The sequence below is a fragment of the Lithobates pipiens genome, unplaced genomic scaffold (genome assembly GCF_037356315.1).
Source record: "Lithobates pipiens isolate NorthernLeopardFrog02 unplaced genomic scaffold, aLitPip1_a1.2 Scaffold_3, whole genome shotgun sequence".
Lineage (NCBI taxonomy): Eukaryota > Metazoa > Chordata > Amphibia > Anura > Ranidae > Lithobates > Lithobates pipiens.
Window position 1 is genome coordinate 230,305,356 of NW_027507790.1, and position 23,712 is coordinate 230,329,067.

The 23,712-nt window shown below is 48.4% G+C and overlaps 1 protein-coding gene across 1 annotated transcript in view; it reads left to right on the forward strand.

The window, feature by feature from the left end:
• The first annotated feature begins 1,466 nt into the window (after positions 1-1,466).
• The window catches only part of AGXT2 (alanine--glyoxylate aminotransferase 2), a 121,136-nt gene continuing 98,890 nt past the window's right edge, over positions 1,467-23,712 (forward strand). The window contains exons 1-2 of the mRNA XM_077462874.1: positions 1,467-1,624; positions 10,525-10,598. Of these exons, the coding sequence (XP_077319000.1) occupies positions 1,549-1,624; positions 10,525-10,598 (150 nt within the window). The 5' untranslated portion in view covers positions 1,467-1,548. The remainder of the gene's footprint in view (positions 1,625-10,524; positions 10,599-23,712) is intronic.

Consider the following 23,712-nt stretch of genomic DNA (forward strand, 5'->3'; position numbering starts at 1 on the left):
TGGAGAAATGTCCCTCTGTCCCTCTGTCCCTCTTCCCCCCTCATTTGTCCCTCATTTTGGTCTGATCTATATGGTGTTACAAGTAATTTTGCGCTACCTTAAAAAATAGCAACTAACACAGAAAATTAGATAAATGGCAATACAAAAGAAAACAAATAGTGTAGCGCTTAGTTATACATGTCAAGCCACATTTTTCATAACAAAAGGTTCTATACCTAAATAAACACCACTGAAAATTCGAGAGACATATACAAAAATGTTGAACACTGTAACTAGTGATAAATATCAAAAGAAAAAGTCCAAGTAACAAAATATTCCAAATGTGGTTCAAAGTTCCATGTGAAATAGGAATTTATTAAAAACTTCATGTGAATATCCCAACCATGAACAGTATATGTAGCTGAAGTGAGAGGTACCACCACCAAAAAATAGAAGGCTTACCGGAACGTTTGAACCCACAAGAGCATATGTTCTGTGAGTCAAATGGGCTTGTATAATGTAAACAACCAACGGAATGAGCACTGGAATCCTTAGATTTCTGGAATAGGAACGCCCGGCTATCCTCAAAGTGGTAGATGACTATGTAGGTGTATTTCATAGAGGACAAAGGTTCGAATATCTATAGATGTAGTGAATAGAACGGGTATAACAAAAAAGGGCCACATAGCGTAATTCCATTTGGGTACACAATAAATTTAATGAAGTTAGAAAACTTACATTTAGCAGGTTAAAATCAGCGCTTTTTCTAAAAACAAATGGCGGCAGTGGAGTCCTTTCCGACGCGTTTCGTCTCCAAGGACATCGTCTGGGGTCCACATTCCTGTGTCACTTCAACTGTGATTGTTCACTTTATAGCGCAACTTATTTTATTACTGTTTACCAGTGCTAAACCTTTCATCCAAATTATAAATTGCTGCATTTGTACATTTTAAAAGCCAATATAAAGGAATAGTAGTGGTAAAAAAAAAACATTCTGGATTTTATTAACTTTTTTTGGTTAATTCTCCTTTAAGGGGGTGTGGCAGGGGGCGTGCCCTATTCCTACATAGGTTTGTTAGTAGGTGTCCCTCATTCCCATCTCAAAATGTTAGGAGATATGGCTATCAGAAACAATAAATTGCAAACGATTGTTTAATTGATCAGTATTATGTCATCAGATGTACTTAGATATTTGTTTGATCCATCAGAAACAAATGATACATTTCCACATTGGCTAGCCAGCATCTAAATCAATTGAAAACTTACTAAAGCAAATGTAGAGTCTATGATTTACACATCATATTCAATTCATTTTAGGTGCATCGAATGATCAATCGAATGATCGTATCGAGTCATGTGTGGTCGTTTCTAGTGTTAGTGCTGCCAACATTGCATAATGTTTGGCAGAGGATCAGTTCTTAGAAATAATGTATAGCATAGGGTGAAGGGTTGACAGCCTCCCTCTTCTCCTCCTCCTCCTCCTCCTCTCTCCCAATCTCGGCTGTGTGTGTAACTCTACACAAGCAGAGCTGATCCCCTTCCCCAGCACATTACTGTCTGCTTGCTGACATGAGGCTTCCTGGAACCATGGCAGCTACAATAATGAAGGGGAACCATAAACTGTTAAAACTCCGCCACTGCACAGGTAAGTCACTCTCAATGCAAACAAATCTGCTGATTACTCAAACAGAATATAGACAAGCTGACTGATGGAACACTTATGGCTTAAAGTGTATGTCCAGCCTGAACTTTTTTTTATAATTTTGGGTAGAGTGAGGAAGGATTAGAACCCCTGAGGGTTTTTATTGATATGAGAGGCTCATTAGAGAGATTTCCTCTCACTTACTGAATGTGCGGACAGGAAATGAGGAGAACTCTACGGACCCGTTCACACCAGAACGCAGAACATGGGTTTTCTGTACCACTTTCAAAACGCACTGCACTTGCAATCTGCAGCAGGTGGCAATGCAATGCTCACAATACCTCAAAACGCAGGTGTTTGCCTGCATTGGATCGCATGGTACAGAAGTGCCATACAATACAGTTGCAGTGCATTTTCAAAAGTTGTGCATGTTCTACTTTTAGGCTTGGTTCACACTGATATGGTGCACTTTGAGGCTGGGTTCACACCATAGCGATGCGGGAACGCCGCGAATCCGCGGCGTTTTCCCGCATCGCATGCCTCCCGCCAGCAGTTCACACTGCCCTATGCGGACTGCTGGGAGCGTCAATGAAATGTTAATGACACCCCCAGATCCGTCCGCATATCGCAGTGCGATCTGCACACTCGCACAGGAATCGGATCGCATGGTGTGAACACCCATGCGATCCGATTCTGCTACGGACCAAAAAAAGGGTCCCGTGCGAGTTTGCGGCGGGAGCGATGCGAATTCAGCCATACTATCTGTATGGCTGAACTCGCATCGCTATGGAGATCGGATGTGATTTGCACTGCAGTGCGGTGCGAATCACATCCGGATCTCTCACCCGCAGCGGTGTGAACCGGACCTCAATCAGCTTTCTAGTGCGCTTTCAAGGAGCGTGTCCAGTGCGAGTTAATGTGGTTCAAATGCGCTTCCAATACTTTATCTATTCTCTTTCTCCGTCTCTCTCTTTATCTCTCTCCGCCATTCAAATCTATGGAGAAGAAACCGCAAATTTGAAATAACACTCCTAAAGCCACATTCTTATAAACTTGATTGGAGGAGAGAAAGGGTAAGGGGCCACAGGGCCCTAATTCGGTCTTTACAGCCAAGATGGACAATGATATAGTGCAAAAATATATTTTATTAACAATAAGTCATATCAGACAGGTCAAGTAAAAAAGAATTAAAAATATACGACATGCATATGATAGTAACAAGTATCTAGTGTAAAAAAGAAAGTTGACACCAAATAAACGGTAGTGAGCCCTTGTGCGTCAATGCGTTTCGCTGTTTTTCTTCGTGAGTACACACTTGGGGGTATTTGGAAGGAACAGGTCTCACTTGTCAGCATAGAAATATCTCCACATGGAGAGCTCACAGATGATCACCCAGGAATCATTGTATGAAAAGCAGTTTCTTACTAATACCAGCGACCGTGTATAAGGCTGATGGCTTAAAGGTACATAGATATGAATATAAACTCATACGGTTCACCGGGGGAGGAAGGAGATACACCATAAGTATCCAGATAATTAAACGGGGAGAGTAATAGAGAGGAGAAGGGTAGAACAAACACCCTTTCACCTGTTTTCAGTCCATAGAAACAGGGGATTCAACAATAATCCATATGGACAGATATATATGTAGCGCCGGGCTCCTGAAGAACACGCGCTATGTTTTGTCAATTTAAAAGTTCCCAAGACCATAGTTGGGTTTTAGGGTTAATTGTGGTAAATTATGGTCTCAGTATCAGTTTGGCTGAACTGTATTATGTTCTGCCTGGACATGGGTGTGTGTGTGTGTCACCTTTGGCAAGCATTGGAACGCAGTCTGGTTAAACGCATTGGGTACCAATCTCTCTCTCGGAGCCAATCAGTGAGTGCCTTGTCTCGCTTTGCATTCCGGGAGAGGGTACTTAAGGTGCTGAGGTCACGGGGTTCGAGTTTCCAGTCCAGAAGTATGTTCTGAATCCTTGGTCCTGGTCCTCCTGACCAGCCCCAAGAGGCCCTCGTGGCCTGGGGTGCGGATCCATCCATTTCCGAGTCTCAGGGCTGGCTAGCCCGAGGCACAGTAACTGGAAGGAGGGTTCCAAGGTGGTCCGCTGCCATCGGTTTTGAGAGGCACAGCGGCTGAGAACGCAACCGGGGGGGGGGGGGGACTTTTCGGGAGAGGGCCACGCACAGGGCTGGCTGCTCGGTAAGAGCCTGGAGGCTAAGCTGGAAAGGACACCAGGTGAATCCACACTCTTACGGTATCGCCGGACCGGCTGCGTGATACTGGTACCATATGAAAGTTCCTAGTTTCATCCTTCTGTCTGTGGTAGAGACTATGTTTATTTGAATCACATGTCAGTTGCTAAATCCACAAAAAGGGGATTTATCCGATAGCTGTAACATACAAAGACTGAAAAAGACTATTCCCTGGATTGCATAGAGAGAGACATTCAAGTGTCAGCAGTTTCAAGAGTACCTGAGGTTTACCCTCTATTCCTTACTGAGAGACTGTGTTCTGTTCAACGTTTTGCAAATAAAAATCCCTAATGTGGATTCAAGTGTCGGTCTCTACAGTTTATTGGGTCAGCAACCTCAGGAAACCCCTAGACGCACACGAGGTGGAGAAGGTGACAGTAAGCCCAACAAAAATAATCAGCCGCTCCTTCGGGGATCAGTGCTACATATAATTCTTCCAAACTGGATATATCGAACTCTCCTATACCTGCCCAGAGTCAGTATAACTATATAGGCTCCATAGGTATATTTAAACAGGCCATAGTAGTATGAGGTTCAGTGTCTCCCCCAGGATCAAACAAACCACCCACCACTGCCGTTTATTTGGTGTCAACTTTCTTGTTTACACTAGATACTCATTACTATCATATGCCATCATATACCACATCATATCGTATGCTTTTAATTCTTTTTTACTTGACCTGTTTGATATGGCTTGTTGTTAATAAAATATATTTTTGCACTATATTATTGTCCAACTTGCCTGTAAAGTCCGAATTAGAGCCCTGTGGCCCTTTACCCTTTCTCTCCTCCTATGGAGGAGAAGAAAATCGCATCGCACCACTCTAAACACGCATAGGACCCTTTTTAAAAACGTATCCCATATACAGTATGTGAACAGGCTCCATAGAAAATCATTATTTCACTTGTCCTACAATTCCATGCATTCTGGAATGCATCTGTAATCTGATCAGTGTGAACCAGGACTAAATACAGTGCAGTGCATTGAAATGGATGGCCTGAAAACGCATTGCCTTCATATCGCACAAGAACGCAAGCACATTCCTGGGGTGAATCGGCCCTTCAACAGAAATCAAAAGATCTTATCTGGTAAAGAAAAACTAGAACCCCTGTCAGATGTTTATCTCTGTTTATTTAGCTGTTGCAAATTTCTCCTACTATCCTGTGAAATTGTTCTCCTTGGGACAGCAAGGCTCACTCGCATGTATGGCTGAGGGGGGTAAAAATAAGCAGTTGAACTGATCCATTCACACTTGTGCATTGCAGCTACACAGACTAAAATGCATGTGTTAGTACACATGGCTATGATGTATGCTAACACACCTGCTCAATGCATGGACAATCCAGGGCTATTCATTGTGAATGCCACCCCAATGCACTCTACAGGAAAGTGCAACGCATGTCACATACTGTAGCAACACACCAACACACATACTTTATTGCACTTTAAAAAAAGGGTAATGTGTGTTCTATTATGTGTTGCGGTGCATTGGCAGTCCATTGAACGCATGTTAATGCATGCAATTATACTCACACGTTAACATACTGCACTTGGAACACTTTAGTATGAATTATTATTATTATTATTTTTATGCACGATATGCGCCTACACGGTTTACGAGATATTTTCAAAAAGACAGGCGCCGCTATCTACGGCACAATGCACCATAGATAGCAGCACGCAGGCGCAATGAGCACGCTGCTGCTAACGGCGATATGCCGTTACTGGTGGCTCCCATGCACATGCGCGGGAGTGACGGCATTGCGGTTCCGGCCAATCACAGCACCGGAGCCACGATGCCCGGAAAGAAGATGGACGAGGACATGGAAGAGGGGACAGAGGTGACACCGCTGGCTCCTGTGTCAGGTAAGTGACACATAATGGGCTACTATGTGATGCATAGTAGCCCATTATGCTTTACCTTTGCAGGGAAACAAAGAGGAAGTAAACCCATCAGGGTTTACTTCCTCTTTAAGGTCTGGGGACTGGCTAGGCCACTCCATGACCTTAATGTGCTTCTTCTTGAGCCACTCCTTTGTTTTGAAACCTGGCAATATGCTGTGGGTCATTGTCATACTGAAAGACCCATCCACAACCCATCTTAAGTGTTCTGGCTGGTTCTCATCCAAGATTATACAAAACATGGCCCCATCCATTGGCCCTTCAATGCAGCAAAGTCGGCATGCACCTTTAGCAGAGAAACATCCCCAGAGCATAAAGTTTCCACCTCTGTGCTTGACTGTAGGGATGGTGTTGTTAGGGTCATAGTCAGCATTTTTCTTCCTCCAAACACGACAAATCGAATTAATTCAAACTCGAACAGTTCACCACACAAATAATATAAATAGCAAAAAGTATAAATGAAAAAATTATATTTAAAACCTCAGCCCCATTGTATCTGCTGTATAATTTTTGCCTTCAGCAGATACAATGGGGCTGAGGTTTTAAGTATCATTTTTTAATTTATACTTTTTGCTATTTATATTATTTGTGTGGTGAACTGTTTGAGTTTAAGTTTCTTTTCCCATATTCAAGATGGCGGAAGTGGAGCTTATGGATCTATGGGAGTAGGCTTATGGATAGACCCTTAATTTTTTTGTAAGTGGGCAAACTTACAAAATCTGCAGGGGATCAATTCATTATTTTCCCCACTGTATATACTGAAATTTTTTCATTTATTTTTTATTTACTTTACGGGAACCAGTGACACTAATACAGTGATCCGTGCTTGGGTGCCTCGGCTCCTGCCAGTATGTCCTTTGGTGGCACTGTGGGATCTTTTTTATTGTCCGAACAGGTGTCATCACCGGGGGATCAGTCAACTGCGCAGGTGAATGAACTTGGATAGGCTGAAGCCTAAGAAATCCAAGAAGGAGGATGAGGAGAAGTGTAGTTTCCGGTTGATCCCATGCACTTTTAGTAATTGGCTGCAGGCCTTCACAATCTTGGCCAACGTGATAGGGGAGAAGCACCCCAAGCACTGTTTAGCTCTTTTTGTTATTTGGATGCCATTGGAGAGGCCCACAGGGTGTTGGGGGGGTGGCATGGCTGCTTTATGTCAAGTGGTTTCGCCAATGCAAGGTCACCTGCCCTTATTTTCGCTGGGATCATAAAGACATCAGCTTATGGATGAAGCTGATGACATTGGCGCAGGCTTTTTCATCATTGTTACCAAGCAGGGCCAGTGCCCACACTCTCTCTCGATGCTTCAAGCACGGTCAGGGCCGTACCTATGAAGCTTCGAGTGAAAAGGGTGACGCCAGTGAGGGTGGAAAGGATGCGGCCTTTCCTAAATATATATCCAGATCGGGTGGCTGCCCGGTTGTTATTGACCAGTGTGAATCCAGAGGTGGTTTCGGAAAAGCTTGCAAATGAAGTGGAGTTAGGGAGCATGGCCCGACCTTTCGCTCCCCCCCCACCTTTGATAATTTAGTTGTCACCCAATTGGGCTTGATTCCTATAAAGAAACCTAATAAGTATCATTTGATCCATCATCTGTCTTTCCCCAAGGGTGGTTCAGTCATTGACACAATCGACCCTGAGGCCTGCATGATGTCTTACACCTCGATCAATGCTGCCATCTTTTGGGTGCACCATTATGGGAAAGGTTTCCTCATGGCCAAGAAGGACATAGAGGCGGCTTTTCGGTTGCTGCCCGTGCATCCACAGAGCCTTCATCTATTGGGTTGCAGGTAGATATGTGCATTCGTTTTTGGCCAAATGCAATCTGAAAACCGAAAGATCCGACATAAACAAATGCTTTATTTTTGTTTTCGTTGTGACAAAGGTTCAATATAGATAGGAGATTCGACATGATGCTGACAATAGCAATCTGTGTCTATTGAACCTGTGGTCGAATGTGCCTAACATTAGCTCTATTAGTCCAAGATTATTCTACATAGAGAGAAAAGATTCAACATAGAGAGAGAAGATTCGACATTATAGAGCCAATAGCAAAAAAGGTCGAATGTGCCTAACCTAACTCTATTAGTCCAAGATTATCCGATATAGAGAGAAATTGAGATGATTCTTATATTAGGGATAGTGATCAATTCTCTTGCCATGGAATGTCGTCTGCCTGATGACAAGCTGCTAGCCCTTAAAGCCGAGATTCGTCTGGTAGTAGGTAAGCATAAAATTCAACTTGCTGCAGTTGCAGTTCTTTCTCAAGCAAGCTTAACTTTCTGTCGAATTCTTCTGATGAGCAGAATTTTAGCCGCCAACTATCGGTGGCCACCGCAGGGCTTTTTGTGACTTCATCATGGTGACTTCTGATCATAGAGAGATTTACAAGTTTGGCATGCCTTTTTGGAAACCTTTAATGGCCATTCCCTTTGGCTGCAAGGCCCCATCAGCAATTTTGATATGGAGCAATACACAGATGCTGCGGGTTCTAACGGCTATGGAGCGTTCGTGGGTGGCCAGTGGAGTGCGGAGCGTTGGCCGGTTGAGTGGCAGGAGGACGATTTCTTGCAGAACCTGGTCCTTTCGGAACTCTTTCTGGTAAATGTAGCTGTGGAACTGTGGGGGGATTCTTTTTGTAATATGAAAGTTTGTTTCAACTGTGACAATATGGGGGTGGTGCAGGTTGTCAACCAGCTTTTTGCCTCCTCGGAACCAGTTGTCAGGCTGCTGCATCACCTGGTTTTGCGTTGCTTACAGTTGAATGTATTTTTATATACCATGCACCTTCTGGGGGCTACTAACACAATGGCTGATTCTTTGTCTCGGTTTCAGCTAGACAAGTTCTGGGAGTTGGCACTGGATGCAGAGCAACAAGGAGTGCCTTGTCCTCAGAAACTATGGCAAATTGTGTTGGAGTTGCCGCAGGCATTCTAAGGAACTCCTTGAGTGGTTCCACCTGCGTCTAGTACTCCAAGGTATGGCAAGAATGGAAAGCTCTTCTGTTGCGATCTGGAGTTGGGATGGTCAGTATGGAAATTCACACTCTTGTTATATTTCATCTGTTTAAATTTTGAACAAGGTGTGCCTGTATCGGCTAAAAATCGTAAGTTGGCAGGTTTTGCCACCTTGTTCAAATTATTGGGTGTGCAGGAATTCTCAAAAGACTGTTGTGAAGCAGGCCTTGCAGGGTTATAGGAACGGTTTCCGGAGGCAGGATGGACATCATCCGGTTACTTTTGGCATGCTGCAGGAGTTGTTGGTTCAGGCGAGTTCGGTATGTGCCTCCTGTTGGCTGCGGGTTATGATTCCAAAAGTTACTTTTTACACTCCTTCTGCATCGCGGTGGCTACTGAGACTGCCCCGTGGGGCTTGGAAGAATCTGTTTTGAAGCACAGAGGCAGGTGGGAATCTGATTGCTTTAAACTGTATGTACGTTCGCGTTTGGTACAGTATTGGTTTTATCTGTCATTTTGATTATCCCTGTTTGTTTGTATGTTTGTTGCCATTTTTTTCTGTTTGCTGTATTTCTTTTTCAGACACTGCTGCCTGCCTCGTGTGTTTCCTGTGGCTCTCTTTTGTGTTTTAGGGAGCTAAGCGGACTGAGGTTAGACCTAATGGGCAGTTTGGGTTTTCCTAGGTCAGTTGCCACAGTTAGGTGGATAGGTGTCCTGGGTTTGATATGATGCAGGGTCCTGCCAGAGGTGCACCGTTTTTCCCGGCTTGACGGCACCGGGTGTTTGGGGCTACACGCAGGTGATAACGACCTGAGTTTTCGGACCATGCGTCATTTCATCTGGGATATCAAGTTTGATTTTCTCAGATTGCGCACTGCCTTCCGGCCATGATGGTGGTTTGGTCAGAGGTGGTTGTCGGCCGCAATTTTTGTGCGGCCGTTATGGTTGCTTTGTCGAGTGCAATGGGGGTTTTTGTAGTGTGGCACCACAATCTGGAGGTGGATACCTGATGGAATCTGCGGAGCGATGGGGTCCACTTGAATGCTAAAGGAACAAATGTATTGTTTATTTGCCTTCGAGATGGAGTTCAGAGGGCTTTAAGTTTGTGGAGGGGCCCACAGGTGTAAGGTGTGACACCTGTCAGCTGTGGAGGTCAGGGTCTTTGGAGGCTTTAAAATTTGTTAAAAAGTTCAGAGTGTGACCCATCCAAGGTATGGCATCCTCTGTTGGATTCCAGGTAGTGGTGGATTCATTGGGAAGTGGTAACAGTAAGGTATCTGTGGAGAATTGTGTTTGTCCCAGAGCCAGTGTTGTGCGGCTGGGGATCATTATCTAGTAACGCAGATACATAATCTAGTCTAGTAACGAAGATTACGGGTATTCGATTATATATATTGTTTCTGTTTTAAGGAATGTTATATTTGTTTATTTTGTTAATAAATGGCCAACCTGGCCAAATTTTCTCCAGCTTGTTGTCGGTCATCATTTGCTCAGTTATAGGTGGGGGAGGTATATGTGGGAACTATGTACAGGATTGTTGACATCTGGGGATCCATAATCATGGTAAACAAGGCAAATAGAGAGGGTAAATGTCCCTAACAGGGGCACAGACAGCAATAAAATCTGAAAGATGTTTTAATCCCTCTCCACCCCATGCAAAATGAAAAAGTTTAATTTTGTTATACTTTAAGCAAATTGTCGTTTTTCTTTTTTACTACTACTATGTTTTATATCTTCTTTCAGTATTTTTTGTATATTACTCTCATGCTGACACTGATTATAGTCAATAGTTTCTTTCAGGTGTTTATCAAGCAACGAAAAACCAAAAATGCCCCCATGTGATTTTATACCAGAGGAGTACAAGGTAAGGTTAAGATGATCTAGGTATCACTGATAACATTAGATGGCTGTGTATGGTAGTATGGCGGTTAATATTCCTGCCTTGTAGAGGTTGGGTCTTGAGTATAATTCTCACTAAGGATACCCATTTGCATGGAGTTTGCATGTTCTTGTATTTGTGTGGATTTTCTTTAGGTTTATACTCACAGTCCAAAAACATTCTTGGACTTTAATAGACATTGGAATATATTTATATTTGAAAGCATCAGAAAAGTAGAGAGTGTTTTTCTAATTTATGTTAAAGGGTCTGGAAGCAGCTTGTGTTCCTACCAGCAACAAATGAGAGTTCTCCTTTTATTCTATCATACTAGAAACAGATTCTGAATGGTTGATACAGACAACATAGACTGTATGAGACAGGTCTTCCTTCAGACACTTTGAAAATTGAGACCCAGTGTTTATCCACCAACCACAGTATGAAAATTGTTAAGAGGGTCCTGAATATGGTGGCCACCTGTGGGTGGGTACAGCATGGTGCGCTGGCAATAACTCACACAGCCTGGGTATAAATGGTAGAACTTGTATTAAAGCAAACAGTTCACAACAAACATGTATGGGAGGAAGCCCGACTGGGGAACACTCACAGAGACCAACAGCGTATAGTGAAGCAGGCTTCAGCCGAACTGACAGCATCTGTCTGGAGGGGCATAATACGGCCTGGCCACTCCGAGCACAAACGGGAAGGTGTCCAAGAAGAGTGCAGAGCCCTAAACTTTCTCTACTTGTTTGGAACCTTTCCCTGCCATAATATTGTCCCTGACAGACGGGTGACCTGTCCCTACACTACCCACATGCGAATGTGCACCAAATCCAGGGGCCAGGGCCCTGCCAGGCCCGATAGGGGGGTTTATGCTCCCACTTGTGTTTGCTGTCTTTTTTATTTTTGGTATTTTTCACCAACACTTGGTCCAAGTGTTGGACATGATCCTCAAAAGTCTTGGAGAAAAGGATGATATCATCCCGGTGGACTAGCACAGTCTCAAAGTTGAAGTCTGCCAGGCACCTTTCCATCAAGCGTTGGAAGGTGCTAGGGGCATTGCTCAGCTCAAAGGGCATATGGTTAATCTCAAACAGTCCCAAGGAGATGATAAAGGCAGTCTTTTCATGATGCTAATCTCTTACTGAACTTGCCGCTACCCAAACCAAGGATAGAAAAGTACTTGGCCTGCCCCATTGCCATCAGTGATTCCTCTACCTGAGGTAATGGATAGTCGTCCCTGAGGGTGCAGGCATTCAACTTGTGATAGTCCACAGAGAACTGTAGGCGTCCATCCTTCTTTATCATCAGGACCCAAGGGTTGTGGATCTCCTGGATTACCCCGCTTTGTGGCATATTGTGAAAGAAGTTCTTGGCCTTCTGGTACAGCCGGGGGAATGTTACGGTATCACTCAAGGATTGGTGGAATTGGGTGGTCAATGGCCTCTGAGTACCTGTAGTCCTCCGAGCTGGCAGCGAAGACCTCTACCCCAGGCTGCATTTTTGAGATGCACCATGTACAGGTCTGCAAAAGGTCCATGGTTGGGGAAGGAATTTAGGGTGGTCCCCAGGTTGAATAGTTATACCAGGACCTTCCCCTTGTGAACCTTAGACAAGGTGAGTGCAGCCAGCCATTCACCAGGCGCTACTGGGTCTTTGAATAGTTCTATCATCATGGTCGTCTCTTGCAGTCTCTTGTGGGTCCCTGTGTGGAGGAACCAGACTATTTCCTCGAAGAGAATCAGTCACTGCTTCTATTTAGGAGGTGTACGGACAATACTGACTTGCTCAGGCTGCTTCCTGGATGCCCCCTGTGGAGCTTCACAAGCTCGGATACTGTTGTGCCATACCGCTCATAGACCACAGCCCTACGACTGCTGGTCAGAATGTTAAAACTTGGCAAGCAAGCGGGGTAAGTCCAAGTCCTTTAACATGTTCCTGCCCAGAACAATGGGCATTGAGGAGCAGACTGGGCCACAAGTCACTACCACTCCTACCAAATACACAACTTGGTCGTCAATCTGGATCTTCAACCAGGTGATGCCTACCACCAGGATGAGCAAGTTATTGGCTGCCTTAACGGATAGCCAGGAAGGGTTCAGTTCTTCTCACGTTCTGAACCGATAAATAGAGAAATCATACTCTAAGATTCTGACTTCTGACCCGGTGTCAATAAGGCATGGGACCTTCAGTCTATTGACAATGTCAGACATCACTGAGCTTTGGGCAACCATAGTCTGTGGTTGACTGGGTCCTTGTGTGGCTGATACCAGGTCCCTGTGCCGCCAATTTATATTACAAAGTACAAAATTATGAACCCAATTTTTTTTATTTATAATCACATTAAACAAAAATATGCTCACCAAGGCAGGACCATCTGGCACCAACTGGGGTTAAAGGGGGGGGGGGGGGGCACAAAAGTATAGTCAGAGGCGTGTGTTAACTCTCCCTAAGGCGGCAGCGGGCCAGTTATCCTGCTACAAAAAGTATAGATTTTGCACCCTGTAGCTTAGGCAGGGAGCGCCTTACAAATGTACTTGCCAGGAGTAGTTATCCTGGTTGATTGATAGATAGAGATCCATTGATTTCTCCCTAAGTTTGGCCTTGTTGCACTTTGCTCTTCTACCACTAGGTTGCCGGTTGCTTGGTGGTATTAGATATGAGAAGGGCAGCCGAAGGTCAGGTTATGGGTATATGGGGTATCTCAGCCAATGGCCAGGCTGAATCCCTTGGCCTACTTTGAGCCCCTATATATTTGGGTAGAGTCAGGTGATCTATGTTCTGTGCCACCTGGGCAGCTGTCTGGGTGGACGTGTGTCATACGCCCCGGGCTGCTAGGCCGGAGATTGGGCCTATCCCGGGGGCATCTGGCTGCCAGTCTGTGTGAGGGCCTATCCAGAAGTAAGAGGGCAGAGCAGGGCTGGGAGTGGGGCTCACAGTCCAACCAGAAGTGATGGTTCTGCCGGCCAGAGAACCTGTCTTGGTCAGAGGTAGAAGGGGAACTGTCACTAGGGATGGCCGAACTGTTCACCCGGCGGTCGTTTCGCGGCGAATTTTGCGTGTTCGCGATTCGCCCGATCGGTGGACTATTGACGCTGTTCGCCCGGTGGACATATGTGTTTACAGTGTGAAAGAACTTTGACCCATGATGACACATCCATCATGGGGTACAGAACAGCCAATTGAGACATTTCAGCACATGGACAATTGGACATTCCCCCTACCTTATAAATAGACCTGATATGGCGGCCATTTTACATTCTGTCTTATGCCATTGTAGGAAGAGGTTGCTGTGTGCAGCAGGGAGAGACTGTAGTGACACAAATCACTAGCTATTAGGTCCACAAAAGTCCTTTTAAGGACTGGTATAGGTGTAGTATAGTATATAGGGTTCAGTGCACTGCTGTGCTGGTGATTGCAGCAGCCTGACTTTTGTCAGTGTAGGGACAGGACGCTGTGTGCAGCAGGGACAGTCAGTTTAATCACTAGCTAGCTATTACTATTAGGTCCACAAAGGTCCTTTTAAGGACTGGTATAGGTGTACAGTATATAAGGTTCTGGTGCACTGCTGTGCTGGTGATTGCTGAGTGCACTGCTGACTGATTCTGCAGCTGTCTTTTGTCAGTGTAGGGACAGAACGTTGTGTGGAGCAGAGACGGTCAGTTTAATCACTAGCTATTACTATTAGGTCCACAAAGGTCCTTTTAAGGACTGGTATAGGTGTACAGTATATAGGGTTGTACACGTATAATATACTTTCTTTCAAATATAGAAAGAATATTATACTTGACTGTTGCCCGATTCTGCAGCTATCTTTTATCAGTGTAGGGACTGAGGGACAGTCTGCAAATCACTAGCTACTAGGTCCACAAAGGTCCTTTTAAGGACTGGTATAGGTGTACAGTATATAAGGTTGTGGTGCACTGCTGCTGACTGCTGTGCTGCTGATTGCTGCCTGATTCTGCAGCTGTCTTTTTAGCGTAGGGACTGAGGGACAGTCTGCAAATCACTAGCTACTAGGTCCACAAAGGTCCTTGTAAGGACTGGTATAGGTGTACAATATACAGGGTGCTGGGGCAGGGCTGTGCTGCAGATTACTGCCCTATTCTGCAGCAGTCCTTTATCAGTGTAGGGACTGAGGGACAGTCTGCAAATCACTAGCTACTAGGTCCACAAAGGTCCTTGTAAGGACTGGTATAGGTGTACAATATACAAGGTGCTGGGGCAGGGCTGTGCTGCAGATTACTGCCCTATTCTGCAGCAGTCCTTTATCAGTGTAGGGACTGAGGGACAGTGTGCAAATCACAAGCTACTAGGTACACAAAGGTCCTTGTAAGGACTGGTATAGGTGTACAATATATAGGGTGCTGGTGCACTGCTGCTGACTGCTGCCCTATTCTGCAGCAGTGTTTTATCAGTGTAGGGACTGAGGTACAGTCTGCAAATCACTAGCTACTAGGTCCACAAAGGTCCTTGTAAGCACTGGTATAGGTGCATGGGCGTCCGCAGCAGGGGGCAAGGGGGGGTCAAATGCCCCCCCTGGAATCCCCAAGGTGTTGCCGGCGGCTGCATCCTCTGCTCTCTCCTCTGGATCACAGAGCTGGCTGCCTCTGTGTTCGGCGGCCGCTCTGTAACATGGCACCGCCCCCCCAGACCTGCTTGTGTGATAGTAGAGAGAATCAACGTCCCGCCTACCACACGAGCCGGTCTGGGGGGGCGGGGCCATGTTACAGAGCGTATACAGCCAGCCAGCGCTTTTATCCATAGGAGGAGATGCTGCAGATAGAGCCTGGGGATAGGAGGATGGGGGGGGGGGGGGCTGCAGGGGGCCCCTCTGCCAATTCTCCTATCCAACTTATATTACTGTCCCCAGTTCACCTTGTGCTCCCTGCCCCCCCCCCCCCCAGTGCTCTCCACCACACTCTCCTGCCCCCCCCCCCCATTGCTCTCCTCCAACACCACACTCTCCTGCCCCCCCAGTGCTCTCCTCCACTACCACACTCTCCTGCCCCCCCCCCCCAGTGCTCTCCTCCATCACCACACTCTCCTGCCCCCCCCCAGTGCTCTCCTCCACCACCAAACTCTCCTGCCACCCCCCCATTGCTCTCCTCCACCACCACACTCTCCTGCCCCCCCATTGCTCTCCTCCACCACCACACTCTCCTGCCCCCCCAGTGCTCTCCTCCACAACCACACTCTCCTGCCCCCCCCAGTGCTCTCCTCCACCACCACACTCTCCTGCCCCCCCCCAGTGCTCTCCTCCATCACCACACTCTCCTGCCCCCCCCCAGTGCTCTCCTCCACCACCACACTCTCCTGCCCCCCCCCCCATTGCTCTCCTCCACCACCACACTCTCCTGCCCCCCCCCGTGCTCTCCTCCACCACCACACTCTCCAGCCCCCCCCGTGCTCTCCTGCACCACCACACTCTCCTGCCCCCCCCAGTGCTCTCCTCCACCACCACACTCTCCTGCCCCCCCCAGTGCTCTCCTCCACCACCACACTCTCCTGCCCCCCCAGTGCTCTCCTCCACCACCACACTCTCCTGCCCCCCCCCAGTGCTCTCCTCCACCACCACACTCTCCTGCCCCCCCCCCCAGTGCTCTCCTCCACAACCACACTCTCCTGCCCTCCCCCAGTGCTCTCCTCCACCACCACACTCTCCTGCCCCCCCCCCCAGTGCTCTCCTCCACCACCACACTCTCCTGCCCCCCCCAGTGCTCTCCTCCACCACCACACTCTCCTGCCCTCCCCCAGTGCTCTCCTCCACCACCACACTCTCCTGCCCCCGCCCCAGTGCTCTCCTCCACCACCACACTCTCCTCCCCCCCATTGCTCTCCTCCACCACCACACTCTCCTGCCCCCCCCATTGCTCTCCTCCACCACCACACTCTCCTGCCCCCCCCAGTGCTCTCCTCCACCACCACACTCTCCTGCCCCCCCCCGTGCTCTCCTCCACCACCACACTCTCCTGCCCCCCCCAGTGCTCTCCTCCACTACCACACTCTCCTGCCCCCCCCCCAGTGCTCTCCTCCACCACCACACTCTCCTGCCCCCCCCAGTGCTCTCCTCCACCACCACACTCTCCTGCCCTCCCCCAGTGCTCTCCTCCACCACCACACTCTCCTGCCCTCCCCCAGTGCTCTCCTCCACCACCACACTCTCCTGCCCCCCAGTGCTCTCCTCCACCACCACACTCTCCTGCCCCCCCCAGTGCTCTCCTCCACCACCACACTCTCCTGCCCCCCCCCCAGTGCTCTCCTCCACCACCACACTCTCCTGCCCCCCCCCCAGTGCTCTCCTCCACCACCACACTCTCCTGCCCCCCCCCCCCGTGCTCTCCTCCACCACCACACTCTCCTGCCCCCCCCCCAGTGCTCTCCTCCACCACCACACTCTCCTACCCCTCCCAGTGCGCTCCTCCACCACCACACTCTCCTGCCCCCCCCAGTGCTCTCCTCCACCACCACACTCTCCTGCCCTCCCCCAGTGCTCTCCTCCACCACCACACTCTCCTGCCCCCCCCCCAGTGCTCTCCTCCACCACCACACTCTCCTGCCCCCCCTCAGTGCTCTCCTCCACCACCACACTCTCCTGCCCCCCCCCCCCAGTGTTCTCCTCCACCACCACACTCTCCTGCCCCCCCCCAGTGCTCTCCTCCACCACCACACTCTCCTGCCCCCCCCAGTGCTCTCCTCCACCACCACACTCTCCTGCCCTCCCCCAGTGCTCTCCTCCACCACCACACTCTTCTGCCCCCCCCCCCAGTGCTCTTCACCACCCCACACTCTTTGCCTCCCCAGTGCTCTCAGCCTACCGTGCTCTCTACCCCTGTTCTTATTGGCCCCCCCAGTGCTCTCAAGTTCCCCCCCAGCGCTCTCTGCTCCCCACCCCTGTGATCTCCACTCCCCCTCGCTCTTTGCCCCCACCCATGTGTTCTCCAACCCCGCCAGTACTCTTTGCTCCTCCTTCTCTTCAACTCCCACCCAGTGCTCTCCACTTCCCCAGGACCAGAGGACAGGCTGACTGGGGCTGGAAAATGAGGACGGCTGAAGGTCCAGGTGGCCAGGGACCACTCCATCTAACAGCAGACAGATCCTCTGGAAGGAGCACCGTCCCCATCCAAAAACGAGAACAGACCCTGCCTGCTGCTGGCCATCATGTATATCCTGCTGGCATGCAAGGTACCGTACCGAGCATCAACAACACACCTTCCCACAGACAGGGACTGCAGACTGGGACATGGGGCACAGGAGGGGCTGCAATGATGGGCACAGTGAGACTGCATTCACGGCACAGTAAAGCTACATTTGATGGACACAGTGAGGCTGCATTTGATGGACACAGTGAGGCTGCAGTTGATGGACACAGTGAGGCTGCAGTTGATGGACACAGTGAGGCTGCAGTTGATGGACACAGTGAGGCTGCAGTTGATGGACACAGTGAGGCTGCAGTTGATGGACACAGTGAGGCTGCATTTGATGGGCACTGGTGAGGCTGCATTGAGCTCTTGCATCAAGTTTGCAGTCTCTGACCATCTCCTGTAGCATGTCTGCAGCCTCTGAGGGAGTCTGGAGAGGAGTCAAGAGTGGGAGCACCGCCAGGATGGGGGTCATGGGAAAAGTCAGACTTGTGTGGACTGTGGACAGGAGACTATAGGATAAAACCAGAGCCACCAAGCTGGAGCCGACTGACTGAGCCCTGCACAGTGCACCTGAGAGGAGGTCAGTAAAAGCACCGCCAGGCCAGTCGGGGGAGGTCACTGATGTAAGGGGGGAGTGAATACGATAATGTAAGGGGCACTGATATAAAGGGTTTCCTCCTTATATTAGTAACCCACCCCCTTACCTTAGAGTATTCTTTCTGCAGAAGGTGGTCACCCCCCATGTTCTGAGTTCCTGGGGTCCCCCTTGATGATTGATCACTTACCACTATTAACTGGTAAAATGTATGGTTTTCCCTTTCATGAACAAGAAAATAATGACGTTATGCTGTTGAGCTGGTATAATAATGCTGTGAGGCAGGTATGAAATTTTTTCCAGGGCTGGTTTTTGAAAGCATGGGCGTCCGCAAGGTTACTCAGGTGGCTGCGTACCATGCCCATATAGCCTAGAGAATGTACATCTTTTTACATTGCAATACATCTGTTGTTGCCATATTTTTATCTTTATGAAAACAGCCTATACAGTGACAGTTTGAGATCAAAATATGGCCACAACAGATGTATTGCAATATAAAAAGATGTACATTCTCTAGGCTATATGGGCATGGAACACAGCCGCCAGAGTAACTTCCAATACAAAGTGAAGATGAATTATCTGTTATATAACACATATGTATTACCAATGGAAAGATTTTCATGAGATTGACGAAAAGGGGTGAAGCATGAGCGGCCTTAAAATGACCCCCCCCCCCCTTGGAAAAAGTTCTGCGGACGCCCATGTATAGGTGTACAATATATAGGGTGCTGGTGCTGGTGCACTGCTGCTGACTGCTGCCCTATTCTGCAGCAGTCTTTTATCAGTGTAGGGACTGAGGTACAGTCTGCAAATCACTAGCTACTAGGTCCACAAAGGTCCTTGTAAGGACTGGTATAGGTGTACAATATATAGGGTGCTGGTGCAGGGCTGTGCTGCAGATTACTGCTGGTTTCTGCAGCAGTATTTTATCAGTGTAGGGACTGAGGTACAGTCTGCAAATCACTAGCTACTAGGTCCACAAAGGTCCTTGTAAGGACTGGTATAGGTGTACTATTTGGTGTGCAGTATATAGGTGTGTAATACACGTATAAAATACTTGCACATATAGAAAGCATAGTATAGTGCAATTCCACTGTGCAGCATTGTGACTGCTGAGCGGTTCTGCAGCGATACTGCAAAGAGTGACAAACGCAATTAAACTGGTGTGATAGACCAGTGGCCCCCAAAATGACAGATTGAAGCGGGGTGTTATATACCTTCTTCCACATACATACTGCACTTCTCTAGAGACTTTTGTCACAGGGTCATTTAAAAAATGACAGGCAGAGGAAGAGGCAGGCCCTTCCGCAGGGGTGGTAGGGGTAGGGCAGGAGCAACAGGCTTGAGCCAAAGTGGCAAATTGCAGAAGGTGCGTGCAATTACGTCAAAGGACGCACCAGACTTGGTTGAGTGGCTCACTCAGCCTTACTCTTCTGCACCCTCCTCATCCTCTCGATCTGCACCCTCTTCTTCACTCTCTGCTATGTGTACCCCCAAACACACTACCACCAACACCACCACCACCATATACCTTCCGCTTGAGTCACAGGAATTATTTTCCGATCCATATCAAGACATTTCCAATGCACAGCCACTCTTGGCATTGGATCAGGAAGAGGAGGTAGCAACAACTGCCACTCAGCAGTCTGACGACAGTACCCAGGTCAGCCCAAGGAGGAGGTTGGTCCCCGCTGTTGCTGCCTACTCCGAGATCTCTAATTATAGTGGTGGGGAAGGTGACATTGATGATGACGTGTCTAGTGATGTCACGTGGGTGCCCACAAGAGAGGAAGAGGAGGGGAGTTCAGAGGGAGATATGGACCAGCAGATAGGGAGGAGAAGCAGGAAGAACTTGCACAGGAGGGACAAAGCAGACTGCAAATGTATCAGGAGCGAGGCATCAACCATGTACAGTCACATCTGGCGCTCCCAGAAACGCCGACACATGGCTCCGCAGTATGGGCTTTTTTTAACATGTCCGCTGCTGACAATAGTGTTGCCAACTGCAATCTTTGCAGTCAACGCATAAGTCGCGGTAAGCCCAACACTCACCTAGGGACTACCGCCTTAAGAAGGCACATGAGCTGCCATCACCGGGCCCAGTGGGAACAACGGAACCCACAAAGCCACACTCCAGGCTCTCACCATACAGCCTTGTCTTCTACTTCTCCCTCTCCTCTCTCCTCACAATTGTCCTCCACTCCACCTTCCATCACGCCATCCTCACGTTTTTCTGCAAAAAAGCAGGCTTCCGTGGGCCAAATGTTTGAGCGTAAAAAAATGATAACCCTCTTGCCCAGCGGTTGACGGCTGGCTTGTCAGAACTGATAGCCCGCCAACTACTGCCATATAAACTGGTGGACTCTGAAGCCTTTCGAAAATTTGTGGCCATTGGAACACCACAATGGAAGGTCCCAGGAAGGAAGTATTTCTCACAGAAGGGCATCCCAGAACTATATGGCCATGTTCAGCGGCAAGTGAATGTATCTCTGGCACACAGTGTCGGTTTCAAGATACATCTGACCACAGACACGTGGTCTAGCAAACACGGGCAGGGAAGGTATATCACTTTTACTGCCCACTGGGTGAACCTTCTGACGGCCGTCAAGCATGTAACCCATGGCACCCCGTGTAGATTTGGTTTTACCGCCACGGATTGCATGCCTGACTCTTCTTCTCCTCCTCCTACTCCATCCTCCTCCCTCTCCTCCTCGGCTGACTCCTCCTTTTCTGCTGCTAGCGTCTCTTCCGCTGCGCCGCCCAAGCTCCCCAGAACCTATTCGACATGCCAGGTGAGACATGCTGTGCTGCGTCTGTTGTGCCTGGAATCCAAGAGCCACACTGGTCCTGCACTCCTTTCAGCTTTGTGTTCACAGGCAGATCAGTGGCTAACACCGCTCAATTTGACAGTTGGTAAAGTGGTGTGACAACGGTGCCAATCTGCTTAGCGCATTGAAACAAGGCAAAATTACGCACGTGCCATGCATGGCACACGTCTTAAACTTGGTCGTGCAGCGATTCATTGTCAAATACCCTGGGGTCAAGGACATCTTGCGGCAGGCAAGGAAAATCTCGGCCCATTTCAGAAGATCTTACACGGCCATGGCTCGCCTTGCTGACATTCAGCGGTGACACAAGTCTTATTTGCGATTGCCCGACGCGATTGAACTCAACCTTCTATATGCTTGACAGGCTGCTCCAGCAGAAACGTGCAGTTAACGTCTACCTGTATGAACTTTGCGGCAGAACAGGTTCTGGGGAGCTGTTTTTTTTTCCACCACGCATGCAGACTTCTGCGGCCATTTGATGAGATCACCAAACTGGTCAGTCGCAGCCATGGCGCCATCAGTGACATAGTACCTTATGCCTTCTTTATGGAGCGTGCATTGCGTCGTGTCATTGATCAAGCCATGGAGGAGCAGGAGCGGGAAGATGAGGAAGTCGCAATGCTGGATGAATTCCCAGGGGGGGCTACTCTGAGACAATTCAACAACAGGAGTCTGAAGAGGAGTCAGAGGAGGATGGTGCCGGGGCGGATGAGGAGGAGCAAGAAGAGCATGCTTTAAACCTTTCTGGGATCTCTGTTCTGCGTGGATGGGGAGAGGAGAACAAGGAGGGCGACATTATCCTGTATGATGAGCAGGAGCCAGGCCACCACACCACTTCCAGTTTAGTGCAAATGGGGGCCTTCATGCTCCAGTGTTTTAACAGGGACCCCCGTATAAAAAGCATAAGGGTTAAGGGCCAGTACTGGGTGGCAACGTACTTAGACCCCAGGTACAAACACAAAATGGTGGAAATGTTACCACCGTCACAGAGGGCTGTCAGAATGGAGCACTTCCAGGCCTTGCTTCGAGAAATGCTGCATTCTGCTTTTGCGTGCGCTGGCAGAGGAGCAATTCCCACTCCCAGAGAAAGAGTTGCGGGTACCAATCCAACAGCGCCTGCAAGAAGAGGACGGTTTGAAGATGTGTTGGTGACTTCTGATATGAGGTCATTCTTTCAGCCGACCCATCGACAGGTGTCATCCGGATCCAGCATCAGGGAACGCCTAGACCGACAGGTGTCCGACTACATTGGGTTAACGGTGGGCAGGCTTCACCTCTGGCCAGAGCTTGCCCAATTTGCAATGGAACTGTTGGCTTGCCCCTCGTCCAGTGTCCTGTCCGAAAGGACGTTCAGCGCAGCAGGGGGGATCGTGACCGATAAGCGCACTCGCCTAGCTCACGACAGGGTTGACTACCTCACATTTATAAAAATGAACGAGGCATGGATCTCAGAGGAATTCAACACATGTGACCAGTAGACCATGTATATCTCTATAAACGATTTATTTAATCGAGCACACAGACCTTTTTTCTACATTTGGCTCACTTCCTTGTACAAAAAAAGCACACCGTACTATATGCCCGTACTGTCCTGTTTGAAGAGGTTGAGCGGTGTCATATTTTTGGGGCCCAGCAGCGAGTTGCTGGTTTCAGTGGTGCTGTCAGTGCACTCTATCACGGTGCTGGTGTCAGTGCTCTATATCACGGTGCTGGTGTCAGTGCTCTATATATCACGGTGCTGGTGTCAGTGCTCTATATATCACGGTGCTGGTGTCAGTGCTCTATATATCACGGTGCTGGTGTCAGTGCTCTATATATCACGGTGCTGGTGTCAGTGCTCTATATATCACGGTGCTGGTGTCAGTGCTCTATATTTCACGGTGCTGGTGATCATCTCCTGCACCCTCTTCATAGCCTACCCTGACCTTTCCTCTCCTCCATTGCCTTCATGGGCTCCTGAGTCCTAAATTGTTAAAATTTCACATATAAAAAAAAAGAATGCTTGTAGTTGTCGATCCCAGATTCACTTCATACATGTGTTATGTCAGTGGCCATGTGGTGGGACTACGTGTGCACAGCTAGTAATTATTTTGTGGCTGAAAATATGAGCTGTAGGTTTTTAAAGTTCGCCTGCCATTGAAGTCAATGGGGCCCGCCATGAACTTTGCGGTTCGCAAACTTTCGGCCTCGTTCGCGGTTTGCGAAACATCCCGACAGAAGTTCATCCATCTCTAGCTGTCACCACTAAGGGACCAACCCCCTTTACCAGGGACCACAGTAAGTAACTGAAGCAAGTACTGGAGCAGTATTCTCACTGAACGGGCACGGTGGAGAATGGGGCAACTTCAGTCGGTGATCAAGTCATAGACCCAACCAGCAGAGGTGACGCTTGTAGAGAAGCCTTGTGTGTCAAGCCAGGGAGCGAACCGGTCAGCAGGAGTGAAGCTTGAGAAGTATCAGGAGTGCCAAGCTAGGGACCCAGCAGGGAAGCATGGTGACTTCCCATACTATTCTAATGTTAAAACTTATTCATA